This window comes from Strix uralensis, chromosome 14 (assembly GCF_047716275.1).
Source record: "Strix uralensis isolate ZFMK-TIS-50842 chromosome 14, bStrUra1, whole genome shotgun sequence".
In the NCBI taxonomy this organism is placed as follows: Eukaryota; Metazoa; Chordata; class Aves; order Strigiformes; family Strigidae; genus Strix; species Strix uralensis.
The window spans coordinates 21,647,395-21,662,878 of NC_133985.1; the positions used below are offsets into that span (position 1 = coordinate 21,647,395).

At 41.4% G+C, this 15,484-nt stretch overlaps 1 protein-coding gene across 2 annotated transcripts in view; it reads left to right on the forward strand.

Annotated features, from left to right (window-relative positions):
- FSTL4 (follistatin like 4) overlaps positions 1–15,484 on the forward strand; it is a 238,753-nt gene that overhangs the window by 189,168 nt on the left and 34,101 nt on the right. For both annotated transcript variants that reach the window (XM_074883873.1, XM_074883872.1), the window contains exon 7: positions 6,794–6,960. In XM_074883873.1, coding sequence (XP_074739974.1) covers positions 6,794–6,960 — 167 coding nt within the window. The remainder of the gene's footprint in view (positions 1–6,793; positions 6,961–15,484) is intronic.

Sequence of the window (15,484 nt, forward strand, 5' to 3'; positions counted from 1 at the left end):
TTCAAGTTAACCTTTGTTTTATTCAGCATATTCTCATTATCTAATCAATCAAATACTTCAAGCAACCTGATCTAGTGAAGGATGTTCCTGCCCATGGCAGGGGGTTGGACTAGATGGTCTTTGAAGGTCTCTTCCAACCCAAACCATTCTATGATATGTCAGTGATAGTATATTGTGGACACATTTGCTGGAGAGAAGTAAAAGGCATTTGTAACATTTAATTGTTTTAATAGCTGCTTTTCTCTTACATTTAATCTAAAAGTCATGGTCACACAGACTGTAGAGTTGTTCAACCTGACAGGGATGAGAGACAGGGTCTTGTCCTCTAGCACCGCACCAGAGCTAGATATCACTGGTGATTTGCACACATTTATTCTGAATTTCATGGCAAGACAGGTTTTAGCTTTCAGTGCAAGGTTGGGACCTACCTCAGGGAGTCGTAGCCTGTGGCCTTCAAGAGTAATGACAGAACAGGGCTTCAGGTACTAAATTCTTTCATACTGCTAGAAATATGATTATGCCTTTTTATGACTTAGAAAACAGCATTACTAATTTAGTAGAGAATTTACAATAAAATAGTTCCTGAAGTAGCATGCCCAAGGTCCTGAGGATTTATAAATTATATTAAGAACTTGAATTATTGCAGTTACAAAATAAAGCTGAGATATGAACATTTCTACTTAGCTTTAGCAATCCTTTTATAATTCACATTAATTAAGTTTACAAGCCTTAGAGAAGCGCTGCATTGTGGTGCCTCTTTTTGAGGCAAACCAAACTCCTAAAATGTCCCACAGAGGCCAGTGGTGGGTCACACCAAAGGTGGCCAGAGGCAGCTCTTGAGGGTGTTTTTCACAGGTTATAAAGCCAGAGGCCTCATCCCAATCACCTGCTCTGAACTGAAGTGGGAGCTGTAGGAATTCTCTGGGTTAATTAATTGTGAACAACTTTAATCGTGTTCATTAGCAGCTCTAATGTTGTTAATTAATAACATAAACATCTTTAGTAACATGGTTGGCTTTCCTGTAATTTTAAGTTGTTGTTCAGAAAATGGAGTTTTCTTTTGGGGCTGGGTGATGGATAGTTGTTTCACCGGTCTGGACAAGTGAGAAGACAGCAGATACTTCTAGGTAAGACTGGCTTGTTGAACCTTAATAACCAGCAAAATGTAATAGCATGGCAACATTTCTTCTGGAGATAGTCCTAAAACCAGCTGGTGTGACAGGCTTGCAAAGACGTGCAAGCCCAGGGTGATTAGTGTACTATGGTTTTCATTAATTCATTTGGTCTACAGAGAAGGGTAGAAACTAAATCACAGGGTATTTTGCAAATACCCTAATGCTAACACAAGTAATTTATAAGCATATTATACAGTGCTTAACAGATTCAGACCCGCTGTGAACTGCCCTTCATTTCATTTAATCTCTCTCTGCAGTGACTAATTAGATGACCACATCTCATCCCAGGCTCTCCCGAACAGTATCGCTGGAGTCACTCTTTGGCCAGCCAAATTTCATGTTCACTTGCGTGTTTATAAATACATTTCACATATAACACGGTCATTTTCAAATCAATTAGCTGCAGTCAGCTCAGATTTAAGAGGGTCTAAAATTGCTTTCTCCTCTCTATGCAAAGCAAAATACATCTTACCAAAATTATTGGGGGAAAAGTAGTTATAAAATGTATATCCTCTTTTTTCCTTCTGATCCATTCATTGTTTTGATCTCCTTGATTGACTTAGCTCCTCACCTGAGAGTGTATTCAGCTAGAGAAGGCTCTTTTATCTATTGAAACAAGTGCTAAAATCACCATTGACCTTTGTGCTGCAATATTGGGCCACAAGGCAATAAACAGATTTTACTAACGCAATGCAGTGCGTAAACACGGCTGCAGGACTTGGACTTGGGGAACTGAGTGGAGGCTAAAGTTTTCATCCCATTAAATCAACCCTAACTTGAACCATTTGCTGGAGAAACAGGATGTATTTAGGCCATGCTTCAGTTCACAAACAAAAGGCCTCTTTGCTCGGGAGCATTAATTTGGGGGCAAGAATCTGCGCTTGAGACTTTCTTTGAAAGTCGTCCTCCCTTTGCTTCAGACAAGGCTACATTTTGGTTCGTTGTCCCCCCCCACTGAGAGCAAGTTACAGGGTGAAAAAAGTATTGTATTGCCTTGTCCCCTAAGCAGAATCTGAGCAGTAGTCTCAGTTGCTCCAAATCCTGTTTTAGCAAGGCAAGATATCCATGAACAAATGTAACAATGATTAAAGGTGGCAACAATGTATTAAAAAGTATATTTTCTTTAGATTTGAGGGAAAAGATCTAATTAATGATATTAAGCAGTTTTTAAAGTGTGAAATCTGTTTCTGTATGTGGTGTAGCATGAGCAGAGGCAGGCAGGCAACCGGCATTTACTATGTAAATTGTCTCCGCGCAGTGGTAAATCAATGAGTTTTTCTCCATAGATGCTCATTCCAGGTTGCTCCCTATAATGACCTCAATTATACATGTCTTCATTGTGAAATTATGATTGCCTTTGGCGGGCTGCAAATGACAGCAGAGAAAAAGATTTCCATGATAAAACAGCACAACAAGTAATACCTGCTCGCATTAGTATGCACAGCTTGCAAAGGTGCAGTGCAACTCCAGCTTCGCACCTTAAGAAATAAAATTGAAGCAGAGGAGGGGCCGAGGAAAATAGTCAACAGTATCTTGACGTTTTTAACAAGAAAAGGAATTAGTAAAACTTCATGTTCTCGACTGTGTCACTGTGGGACCTGGTATTGCAAGAAATCTAACATAAGGACAACAGAATGGCTATACCTGGGTCACCGAAGTCCTTCGCGGCCTCTCTCGGACTGAATGTAATAGCAGGGAGAAAAGGTGTGAGGGACAGGACAGAGCCATCCTTCCCTGAGTAACCTCTTGGCACGCAGCGGGTGATCCCCCACCCTCCTGAACGGGGGAGGTGGGTTTGAAGGTGGCTCTGCCCTGATTTCTGAAGCCACGCAGTTTTCAGGCGCTGAGCTGCCGCCATCGCCAAAGGAGAGCCTGCAGTGTCCCGGCCGCCTTTTCCTGACCTTGATCTTGTGCTACACTTGGTGCAGCACTTGATGAAAGATCACTCCCAACCTCTGATACACAGAGACGTGGCTACACCCATCCCCTCTTAAAGGTGATTATTACAAAGGCTTTATCCCTGTCTTGAACTATTAAATGTTGAGTCAGAAATGATAGCATCCCATTCTCTGATGATAGCATCTCTCTCTGATGGCAGAGGAGTTGGCAGGAACCTTTTTTATTTCCGGCTGGAACAGACTGAGGAGTTGCTTCAACTGAAATCCCAGAGAAGAGTACCAGGTTTGACATGACTTGATAAATATGATCAGCTAGGACTGATACTGGTTGAATCTATTGAATATAGAAAGCTGTTTTGCATGCATCATCCGGCAGAATTTCCAAATGAACATAAAATTGCTTGATTTTAGGACCAAATTCCATTCCAGCCTGTGTTCCGCAAGTGAGCGCACTTTGACTATTACCCATTTGTTCTGTTCGGTTTTATATGCGTGGTAAAAATCCTTTTATCTCCTAAAGGTTTTTAAAAATAAAATGAGAGGTGTTCAATACTTAATCTAGAGGCTCTACACAAAATCATTATGGTGACTTGAATAATTTGTACACATAATCCAGCTAGCATCAGGGTGTCTAAGCGCTATAACTTTAAGAGGAAGATTCTGAGTTTTTTAAAAGACTTTGAAAAAGCCCAGCCCTCGCATTCTCTTAGGGAGTCTGTTTCCTCCCCAGTACACTTGGTTATGTAAGAAAATCTTTTATATTCATAACAATAAAGCAATGACTAAAGCCACACAAAATAATCCTGTATTAGTAGAAAGGCTTTTAGATGTTAATAAGATGCCCTCGAATGTACCGGTAATAAGATGCCCTCAAACATACTCCATAGAAATACTCAAAAAAGGAGTGTGCTTGTATTGTTCAAGTGGTCAGTACTAATTACGTGCTTTAACAGAAAAAGTCATCTCTTGGCCTGTTGTGGTTCACCCAAGGATGACAGCTATGCAAGGTGTCTTCTTAATTAAATGTTAATGTATTTTTCATTAGTGTGCTTCTAAAATGTAAAACCAAAACCTCTTTAGCTGTCATTTGGAAGATGGGCAGGGAGCCTTAAATTCTACCGCAATAAAAGACTCAAAAAATATTGCTGAAGAGGGAGCTGATGGGAGCCCAGCATGAGCCAAGGAACTCAAGGCAGAGTGAGAAACAGCAGAGGGAATTAAGGAAAACAGCAGTAAGATGAAAAAACAATTCTCTGGTAAATGAATGACCCTCTATTTCATTTCTCCTCAAGAAAAAATGTCCTCATTAGCCCTACTCCATGCTACAAATTATTGTAATTATCAGTTCTTTATCCTGTCAAGTGCACTCCAAATATTTTATTCATAAAAAAGAACTCTCTTTTATGCAGAAAATAACTACGTTATTGGCCCCTATGTGCTGTCTACATGCTTCAGGCAGTGGGATGAGGGTGGTGGGATGGGCCGGTGTCGGTGGCCCTGAGTTGCCACATCTCTGATCTCCTCCAGCAGGTGCCCGAGGGCGATGTGATTTAATGATGCATTAGCTATTCCTGGCTTTGCCGCTAACCTGCTCCGTGACCTTGGGTGGGGAATGTTCTCCTTCCCTTCCCAAGCTTCCTCCATCTCCCCATTCGGATTTTAAGGCTTCAGGTGCAGAAACTGCTTGATGGTCTTGACTGGTCAAACATTCCTGGTTTTGATCAACCATATATCAAAACTATAGCTACCATTTCTTTAAAACAGCTTGTACTCTTTCTAAAATAGCGCTGGGAATATTAAGTGGGAGAACGGCAGACACGACAGGCAATGCTGTATTGATCTTTGCAGCCCTAAGTCAGCCTCAGATCTACGGTGGTGAATACAATTTGTGGCACGTTCAATTAACTTCCCACTTAGGTGGAAGAAGCAGGAAGAGAAAGGATGCAGAGCTGTTTGGGTGCTGCTGCACCAGCAGGGTTTGCACTGAGTGTTCCCAGTCAGCTGCTAGACTGGTGCACTGAAGTGAGTCCTTCCAGGCTTCCCAAGGCTACTGAATATTTTAGTGAACAGATTTAACAGATTTACTACTCAAGAGATGTTAAGGCAATTTTTCAATTAGAGGGTGTGTGAAGAGATGGAAAATGATGCTTGCAAAAGCAGATACTGGGGGGGTTTATTTTTATTCCATGCATTTCCATAGTGCAAGCCCCATAAACGAGTGCAAGATTTTCCCACCAAAGCTGTTAACTTTTAAGGCAAAATCACATCTTAAGCTGTGAACTGACATGATAAAAATGAGCGTTGGGTTTCACTGAAAGTTAGCGCTTCTTCAGAGGGCTGGAAGAAAGTGCTCAAAGCATTTAGATCTTACCAACGCAGATCTACTGTAAGTGATACACAGATCTTGTGCGGGTTGTAACGACAGAGATGAGGAGCAGGCAAGCAGGGTGGAGAGTAATTTTGCCAGCTGATGGGAGGGAGTAACCTGACCCCATACGCCATTTTATAGTGTCACCATTGCTGGATGTGGTTTTTCCCAAAGCACGTGGCCCTGGGTGAGGCAGCGTGGGTCTCTTTGATCCCTGTTTTACTGCACTTAATGCCAGTGGACATGAGGAAGGAGGGACCTTGGGGCAAGGAGAGGGTGTTTCATTCCCCAATCCAAGTTTCTGATTTTGCTGAAGCAATTTAACACCAAAGTGTTCATCTCAATGGGCCATTCATTACCTTGAAAAACCACTTTTCAGCATTTATATGCAATATAGTTTGAAAGCTTTCTTCTTGCAGAGTCTGTGAGTGAGAGCAAGCAAAAAACATCATGTGAATGATAAAATTGTGAACACAACAGCTTTGACAATGTGGCCTGATTGCCCTGTTGCTGGCTCACTGCTGCTGAAATGCTTAATAACGACAGTCTGCGCCCACGGTAATTCTGGTATCAAATGTCTTGCCTGTCTGTGTGGCCGCACATGACGAAATAAGCAGACACGTCTTGTGAGCATTGGCCAGAAGGAAATGATGTGACGTGGTGTGGTTTCAGAGAGGTATCGGTGTGGTTTTCACTAAGGCCTGCTGCCTCAGGTGTTTCTTTTGGTGGTACATGTAAGTCAGAATAACTGAGGGTTTTTAATTTAAATAAAATATGAGAAAGCTTCTCACCCCTTGGTTAGAAGAACATCTGTATCTCAGATGCCATATGTGGCTGGATTTGGTAAAGGAGTTTTTGTGATTTGGGCAATTTAAAACTGAGTTTATTTATATTTCAGTGACAACAGTCTTACCTTAATTCTGCTTTTTTAAGGAAGGAACCTGACTCATTCTGTCTTTTCAAAGGACCTTGGCCAGAGTCCTCTAGAGAAACAAACCCAGGCAGCCTGAAGCAGGAGAGCCTTTGCTTGTCCTCCTGTTGCTGACTGCTTTGTAGACTTGGCTATCGCAGCCAGGCTTGCCAGAGGACCCATCTTAGTGCCCTAATGCCACAACTACCGCTAGGTGCCTCAGGAAAATGATGCAGCAAGTTCGATTGTGGCAGATTCAACTCCTATGTCTCTTGCTTGGCTTTATTGTTTAGGGTTTTTTTATAGCATAGATAATCCATCTCCTTACCAGAATCCTTCAAAGTTATTCCTGGAATGAGGAAGAAGGAAGGCAGAGGGGGGAGAAGGGGAACAGCTTCCCTTTGTAGTATTTGGTATTATTCCTGTCTCGTTGCCTTTGCAGAGGTGGTTCGGCTGAGCCTGCCGGAGGACCAGAAGATCAGTGTCACCACCATCACGGTTGGCCTGAGCACCGTTCTGACGTGCGGCATCCGCGGGGCGCTGCGGCCTCCCATCATCTGGAAGCGCAATGGCATCATCCTCAACTTCCTCGACTTGGAGGACATCAATGTAAGTCCTGAATTACTCTTGTTGTTTTCTTTTTAGGGCATTGAATATGACTTCATTTAACAGATGATAGTTTTAAGGGAACAAGTTTTATCTTGTTATTATTATGGAAAACTGGAAGGTGGCGTGATATTTTGTTTTTATGTGAATATGTCTCAGGAATAAAAACAAAGCAACATATATGCAGCTGAGAGCAGGGTGACTTGGAATAGGTTATGACGAAATAAAGCTCAGTACTGTAATAACCCAGCATTTAAATAGCACTGGTACTTCATCCCTTGTTGCTCATTCAGTCTGGTGCAACCTGTGGTCCATGAACAGCAGCCCTGGAAGCCCAGGGGAGAGCAGCTCTACAGACCATCAGCTCCTCAGGGATCTCTTTCCTAGTACAAAGGAACAGGTTCATCGAGAGCATGAAACAATACCTTTATGGTTGGCAATGAAACCTCTCCTCTATCTAAATCAAATAATACATTTTTATCGCTGTTCCTCCTGTTGCCTTTCAGGCCATTCTTGTCTCTCGTTCTTCGGCTACTATTTCTGATGAGCAGTTCAAAATATGGGATTATTCAGCAGGGTGTGGCAATACCCTCGCAGGAAGGAAGATGGATCTCTTTTAATTCGCAGTGCTGGTCTGATGTGTGAGTCATAGTTTGTAGTAAAGACAATACCTGAATAATGGCATAAACTTACTCATTTATTTAATAACATTTAATTACGGAGAGAGTGGAAGGTAGTGTACAAAAAATATGGTCTGTATTTCATTTCTCTTTGCATTAAAGTACACACTAAATCAGGTTTTATTTTAATTACACTACAGCAAGAGTTGATTTATATTTTTGTTCAGCTCTTGTTAATTTGATAACCACTCAGTTCGGAGTTGTTACATTCAGTACTGTAGCTCCCTAAATTGTTGTGTATCCAGGATTGCTGAAATGTGAAAAATCTTTGTTTTACTCTTCTGCATTAATACACGAAAATTTCAGCAGACAGGACAGAAATACGCACTGCAACTCGGTACGTTATTTGTTGACTCTACCTTAGCCGGAAAATCATCTGCACTATGTGTAGGTGATTACTGTGTGCACAAACTCAGTAATTATAACCATCTAAACATTCTTTTCTTTTCATCAAAGTGAGTATTACCCTTTTAAAATGCATTTCTTGTCACCATTTGGAGCATGACATCAAAATGCAACATGAAACCAGCAAACATCCCACTGCAGGATTGGCCCAGGATGATACCGGAACCGTGACGAGAGCGCGCAGGATCGCACAGCCAGCCCGAAGCCAGCGTGCCTGACCAGATTTTTTACAGACATCTGTCAGCACCAGGGTTAGAATAACAACCTTCGGGTCGCTGGTACTAAAAATACATGGAAACCTGCCAAGCCGTGCTGCGCAAAGTCCGACGTTCCCTGCTGTAGGGGGAGCGGGGCAGTGAGCCCTGCAGGGGGTTGACCTGGCAGCTTCCTGCCTGTACCGCCTTCTGCAAATAGTCTTCAGAACAGATCTATTCCTTGACACAGATTAAGCTTAGTAAAGATGACACACGCTGCCAGTGTGCTCAGTTTAATCCATAGTGAGTAAATTCAACAACTTTGTGTGATCAGAGTTTAGAAGGAGCCTTTTCTTTTGGCAGTTATATTCACTAGGTAGATCTGAGATGTGTTTTTAGGCTCAGTTTTGGTGGGCTCAAGATTGAGCTGGGGTTAGAAGCGCGCTTCAGCTGTTCTGAAATCTTATTTCCACACACTGTAGAGGCTCAAGAGCAGTCTCAGAATTTTTTGGCCAAAAATAATGAAAATTCCAGGTATTCGTCTTACCTTCATGAAATTTTGCTTATGATCACGTTAAAAGTTTAAAGTTCGTGTGTGAACTGGACATGAAATGACAGTCCAGGAATTGCAGTAGAAACACATCCTTGAAGGATAGATAGCACGTGGTTCTGAGGCTTCATTTGCAACATCTACTATTTTAAATAGAATTTTGAGGAGCGCATTTTCAGGCTGAAATGCCAGTTCCTCCCTAATTTAGCGCTGACCCAAGTGGATTTCTGGTTTACTTATAAGTAATTCTCTTTCTCATTGGTTATTAGATGTTAAGAGGAGTTACGTCCTTGCACAGAAACTGACTGGTTGCTGAATGCTTCAACACCCCCTCGGTCAGTACCATACAATACAGCAGGATAAAAATAATCACTTTTTGATCTGTTTGAACTAGTATATCAATGAGAAACTATATCAAAAGAGCACTCTGAGAGTCTTACAAGGAGGAAAAACAGGATTTATGCCTCAATTTTAATGTTTCGCCTGTCAGTTTATGACCTCTATCACCTTGTCATATAGCACCTGCTACTAGCGTGCATCAACTGTTTTTTTAATCTAATAAACACCTCCACACCTTTTTCATCTTTAATTAAACTGTAAAGTTTTTTTATGTTCTGTATATATCAGTGCCATCTGTATACTGGTCTGGTCACTTGAGGTGACATAATTTGGAGATTACCATCTTTTATTTTCCCTCTTCCACTATGGGCAGTCTGTAGGACTCTTGAGCTGAGCTGTGTCCCCTCTCTGGCTACCTGCACATCCGAAACACTTGTTCGTAGCAGGGATGAGGAGATGGTCCTTCAGCTGGTAAATCCGGACTTTTTATTTAGATTAATCACAAGTTTAAAAAGTCCTGTACTCGTGGAACATAAGCCACATTCATCTGCAGTGTGAACACACTTGTGTTTGGGGTTGTTACTTGCTTGTAGCATGGAACTGGCATCAACATTTGTATTGAGGTTTGCAATGTGAAAATCCGTGCAGCCATGCGTGCTCAACAGCATGGGTCGGGGTGGGTGGCAGCTCCAGCCTTTCGCGGGTGCAGAAACTCACATTAAACAATAATCTATTTAAAGACATTGACAGCCGGAAAGTAAAGGCACTGTGCTTCTTAATATACTTGAAGTCAGTTAATTAAATTACTTCAGTTTTCTTTTAGTACGCCTCAAGCAGAAACTCGATTGCATTTCTGCTTTTCACAATAAGGTTAGCAATTTGGCTAATTGGAAGTGCAACAGGAGATTAATTGTACCTTTTTAACTTCAAGAAAATCCTCCCTGCTCCTGGCACAATGGTAATCACATACAAACCTACAGGATATTCACACACTCGGAAAAATCCTCGTATTATATTTCAATTAAACTCTTTCTCTTCTAAATGCTAATTCACGAAATCAGATGAAAATAGAAGCCCAACTGTGGTACAAACACAATCCTTCCAGCTAGGTGTGAGAGCAGCGCAAGAGAGGCACCGCTGCAAAGTCCTTCATGGCTTTATTCTCTCCAGCTTCGTGACAAACGGGATGTGAGAAGGTTGACTGTGTTCCAGATTAATGCTAGAAGATGGTCAACAAAAACCTAGATAATCCTAAATTTGCACAGAACTGAAAGGTTGAAGATTACTATAAAGCCTGGTTGTCTGAGTGCATCACTTGAATCATTTTTATGTGATGCCTTGATTGGCAACAAAATATTAATAATTTTTCATAGCTCTCTTAATCAGAAGCTTTCATAAGCAACATAGTAATAATAGTCTTGTCCTGTTTGTGAAGAACTCTCTTAATGAGTTGTCACATAGCTGTTGCAAAAGAGCTATCTTAATGGTATGTGTAATTAAACAATTTTTCTTGTAAACATTTAAGATTGCTTTTAGCATAAAAATATTATTTATCCATAAATTACCCATCCATATTATTTATCCATTAGAAGTCACTTTGCAGCTCTACTTTAAAAAAGTCACATCAACTTTTTTCATGCAGAAAATAACTATAATGTAGCTGAAACTGATAAGATTGTGATAACTACAAATTGATTTCTGACTACAAATAGCGAAGTGGTTAAAATGTGTCATCTTTCAAAATAATATACTTTTGCCCCCTAGGAACAAGCAGTTTGTTTTCCCAAATACTTGATTATGAAAGCATTCGTCAATTTGAAAATATAATAAACTCCTCGTGGAGTCAAATGTATTTATACAATATTTATAGGATATTGTTTCACATGATTTGACATTATCTCCAGAGAAACATACGTAAATTTATAAACAAAATTTATAAACAAAAGTTATTCCTTCAGAGGCGTGGTGAAAGCATATTACAAACAAGAAAGAAGAGAATATTACTGTAAGAAATCAAACGTTACGGAATACAGGTAGGTAGGAATTTAGTGAATTACCAAGTGTCATGCAGGTAACTAGAACATAAATTCATGAGTGTTTTTCATTATTGATTTCATATTAATCTGTACCCTTTAACTCAAATCTGCATTAGGTCATTAGTTCAAAAATAAGCTTTTCATAACAGATCGTTGGAATACAGGTTTCCTCATTTCTGCTGATGCCAGGTAGGGTAACATGTCCTCGCTCTCCCAAAAAATCCCATCCAGGAACAAGTGCAAGACCCCAGAGTCGAGTCCCACACGGTGGGAAGCACACCAGGGAATTAAAGGCAGGCCAGTGAGAGTGCTTTGCAGCTACTTTATGACTTGTCTTTCTCCTTGTTTGATGAAAAATCAGTAATTGCCCTTAAAGAGCATGCTCTCAGGAGTTAACGCAATGCAGCGTATCGGTTGCTTACTGTTGTCACTTGTACGGATCAATCAGCTGATCTTGCACAAAGAGAAATGGCCAGTATGACGTCCACGTGCCAAATTCTTGAAGAAGTCTTGAATGTTCCTGTCCAACGTCATGCGTTGTCTTGCAGCCTCGGGATGTCACGTGGGCTGAAGGGCAGGTGGGCTGAAGCTGTGGCGAGACAAGTCTGGGGAGAGGCTGTTTGGCACAAGGACCACGTCCCCGGTTCGGGAAATGACCGAGCAGCAGCTGATGGGAGCGCGGCAGCGTGTCCTGCTAAGGCTCGCCCAGTTCCCACGCGGCTCCTCTGCCGTTGCCTCCTGTCAGGGGAAGGAAACTTGACTGGAGAGACCTCTGCTCTCACCTTCAGCCTCTCTTGCCTTTGATAAGGCCACGTGAGGGAAGTCTGGGGTTCGCTGCTGAGGTTCCTGTCACCACCCAGGACCCTGGAGGCACCTGAGATACGTAGGCTGAGCTCAGAGGTGTGAGTCCCGCTTGGAGAAAAAGGAGTGATTCTCTTCTCCAAACAGGTTTTCCTCCTCCCTGTACAAATCTGTGTGCCTTACTCCAGCTGAATCCAAGCCTGCCTCCATCTCTGCCCACCAAACCTCTGCCAGGTCCACGGTGCAGGGAGCGTGTGGAAGTGGCAGAGGTGAATCTGGGGGGGCACAGCCCACTTTCTAAATCGATTGCCCATATTGCACATCTACCCCTGCACCTGGGAAGATTCACCTCCATGTCTGTCTCGTGGCTCTTACAAGATCTGTGCCTACCCACCTGATAACACATTTCCTGTATATTCATGTACATGTCCATTTTCCATGTGTAATATTTGAAGCAAATGGCCGACCTTTAAAGTGCAAGTCACTCGGATTAGATTTCTCATTAAAACAGTCTGTATGAAGGCAATATATTCCTGTTGATGTTTTTAATGTAGTTTCACCGTTAAATAATAAAAAGATCATGTGTGAATAACCCCACTTAATACCCTGCTAATAGAAATTGGGCCATTAAAATGATCAAACCCTGTGTCATCCTAGATGCTGCAGTAATACAGTGATGGGAGTAAATTACAGGAAGTTGCATGTTTAGAGCCAAGTTGTTTCTCTTTCTAATCAAAGTTTAAGAAATTGCACAGCGCTTATGGTATCTTAGGGCTTTGCAGGCTCTAAAGCAGAGGTTAAGTGGAAAATTAATACTTGCAATATTGTCAGAAGATACAGTCTCCGCTTTGCTATAATGAAGATCACAGAACTTGTATCCACTCGTGCCTTCACTGGAATAACTCATGTCTGGGTCACAGACCAAAGTTTGTAGGTTATTATTGAAAATGCAGAAGTAACTTCATGGAGACAATAGAGTTGTTCACCTGGTCCTAAATAGCCGGTGGAGTATAAGGCTTCACCTTCCTAAGCAGCCCGTTTTTGTGGAGGAAGGTGTTACTCTGGGGTGGTTTTGTTGTGATTGCATTTTTTAGAGGCATATAGGGCACATCCCTCGTGAAATCTTTGAGAAACCCGAGCTGTTAGATGCAACTCCTGCAGATGAATTGCATGTACTCGGTCTGGGTGTTGTAGCAGAAAAGCAGAACTATGAATGCAGCATGAATCTTCTAAAAATGAGCGAGAAGAAAGGAGTGAGCCCATCTGCTGTGAAGTATTAAGGTAACTAGACTGGCACACTTTAAAAAATGCATTAGAATAAAATTGAGAATGAGATTAATTAGGAGTCTGGAATCGGCTGTGCTCTCCCCTACCTGCTCCGACTGTTGCAAGTGATAATTGAATTACAGACCAAAATCCATGAGTCCCAGTTATCTACCTCTGTACTGTAGGGAGGAGGTTGAAGTTTATGAATACAATTTCCTCCCAAGATTGGTACTTACCTGTTCAGTCATGGTCTTTGCATTTCTCTGAAATGTCCAGTAGATCCAATTAATAGAAACATTTCACTAAATCCCTGGTGTGCTAAGTCCTTCCTTCCAACAGCTCCGGCAGGAAGACCTACCATTGATTTTCCTCATTGTATTGTCTCTGAGTTTCTCAGGATATAAAAGTCACCCATTTTTATCTATATTATAATTGCACAACTATCTAAAAAGTTCATTTCCATATGTTCAAGCTGAAAACTTTTTTGGCTCACCAGCAAAGTCTTATGTTGTGCTAAATTCTTTGAGCAGAGAAGAAGAGAAGATAAATTAATACACCATCAGGCTGTGTTTGCAATAGTTTTCTGGCATTTGCTTAAGGCTGAATTTTTCTCCCTGTAAATTACTAAAGTGATAGCATGTGTAAAACCGAGAACAAATAATATTAATGAAGCATAAGTTCTCGGCTTGTCTCTGGAAATGAATTATTAAAAGCACCAAAGAAAGTGATTTAAGAGCCCATGACTAATTTAGTTTTTATTATTTTTATATGAATCACTCATGAATCTATTGTAAAAAAGATCAGGGACATTTGATTCGTGAGGAGAAATCATTTTCAAAGTGATAGCCATTGTTGTAGATTTTGCGTAATAATAATCTCATTAAACGCTTGGGTACATTTTGTTTTAAAATCCTGTAAACATTATCAGAGAGAGATTTCTAGGACTCTGAGGATCGGGCAAGCTTTTTTAACATGAACTAGTTAGTACATTTTTGTTGCTGTGCTGGTTACTATGAAATTATGATGGTGTTTTTCTTCATCCAGTGGAAAATCAGTGACACCACCTTAACGCCAGTGCTGGGACTGGTTTTGTTGGTAGGCACTGAAACCACATGGGGAAGGCTCCCAGCTTTCCTGGGCTTGGCAGAAGGGCCTGAAAGGGAAAGGTCTAAAAGTGAAGCAAATAATAATAATCATCATTATTATTATTGTAGTTGTTGTTGTTATTATTTAGGAAGAAATCCCAGCAACTGCTGGGATTCTCCTAAGAGAAGAAACTACTCAGGGAGCTCCATTCCCTCTGTCGTTATCTCAGCTATGGACTCTTTTAAGTCAGCATGGTGAGGGGGTATTGACTGTCTTTGGGACTCACCCCCAGTGTGTATTAGGAACATTCAATACCCGACGGGGGTGATTTAAAATCACTATTTATATTGAAAATGACTTGGGCTGGGCAGTGGCTGCTGCCCGGGGAGAGTGTTGCCCATAGTCCATGCCACGGCGCGATGTGTTCCAGCGTTGCCAAGAGCTGGGGAGATTTGTCTGCTTTTGTGTCACTGGGACTTGGTTTTCTGTTCCTTCTTCCTATTTATAGCTACAAGGGAAGTATTTTTTCCCTCAAGTAACTGGAAGTTATCCTAAAAAATAATAAGCCTGAATCTACTCTATGCTAATTCCTCTTCAAACTTCCTGGAAAACAAGAAACTTTGCCAAAAATTTCAAGGGCTTTAAGTGTGTTCCCATTTTGTGTTGGAACAACCCCAAGATGTGTTAGAAAGCTTCATGAAAAAGCATCTGAAACGGGCAAAAAAGGCGGGCGGGTGGTGCCCTGCACCCCACAGCATCGCCGCCGGCTCGGCAGCCCCAGGTTAACGTGGGCTCCCTCTCCGCCGGCTGCGTTCCGGGGTGTCAGAGCCGGAGATTTGTGGCATTACGATCACATATTGGATTTCACTTGAGACAGAATGTGAACGAGATTTACAAGCAATATGCAATGTTTTACACATTTCTAAGCGTGGTGTCTCCGAGCCGCGGCAGATTGCATGACCAGGGAATGCATTAGAAGGGAGGAATGGGATAAATAAATATGAAAAATCTTCTGTTTGGAGAGACCGATGTCTTGGGTAATCAGTAGTGATGGAAAGGAAATACAATACAAAAAAAAATACATATCCATTTTCAAGGATCTGCTTTGTTATTCTTTGAAATTGACTGTGTGCAGTAGCAACTTTTTTTTATTATTTTTTAGATTACTGA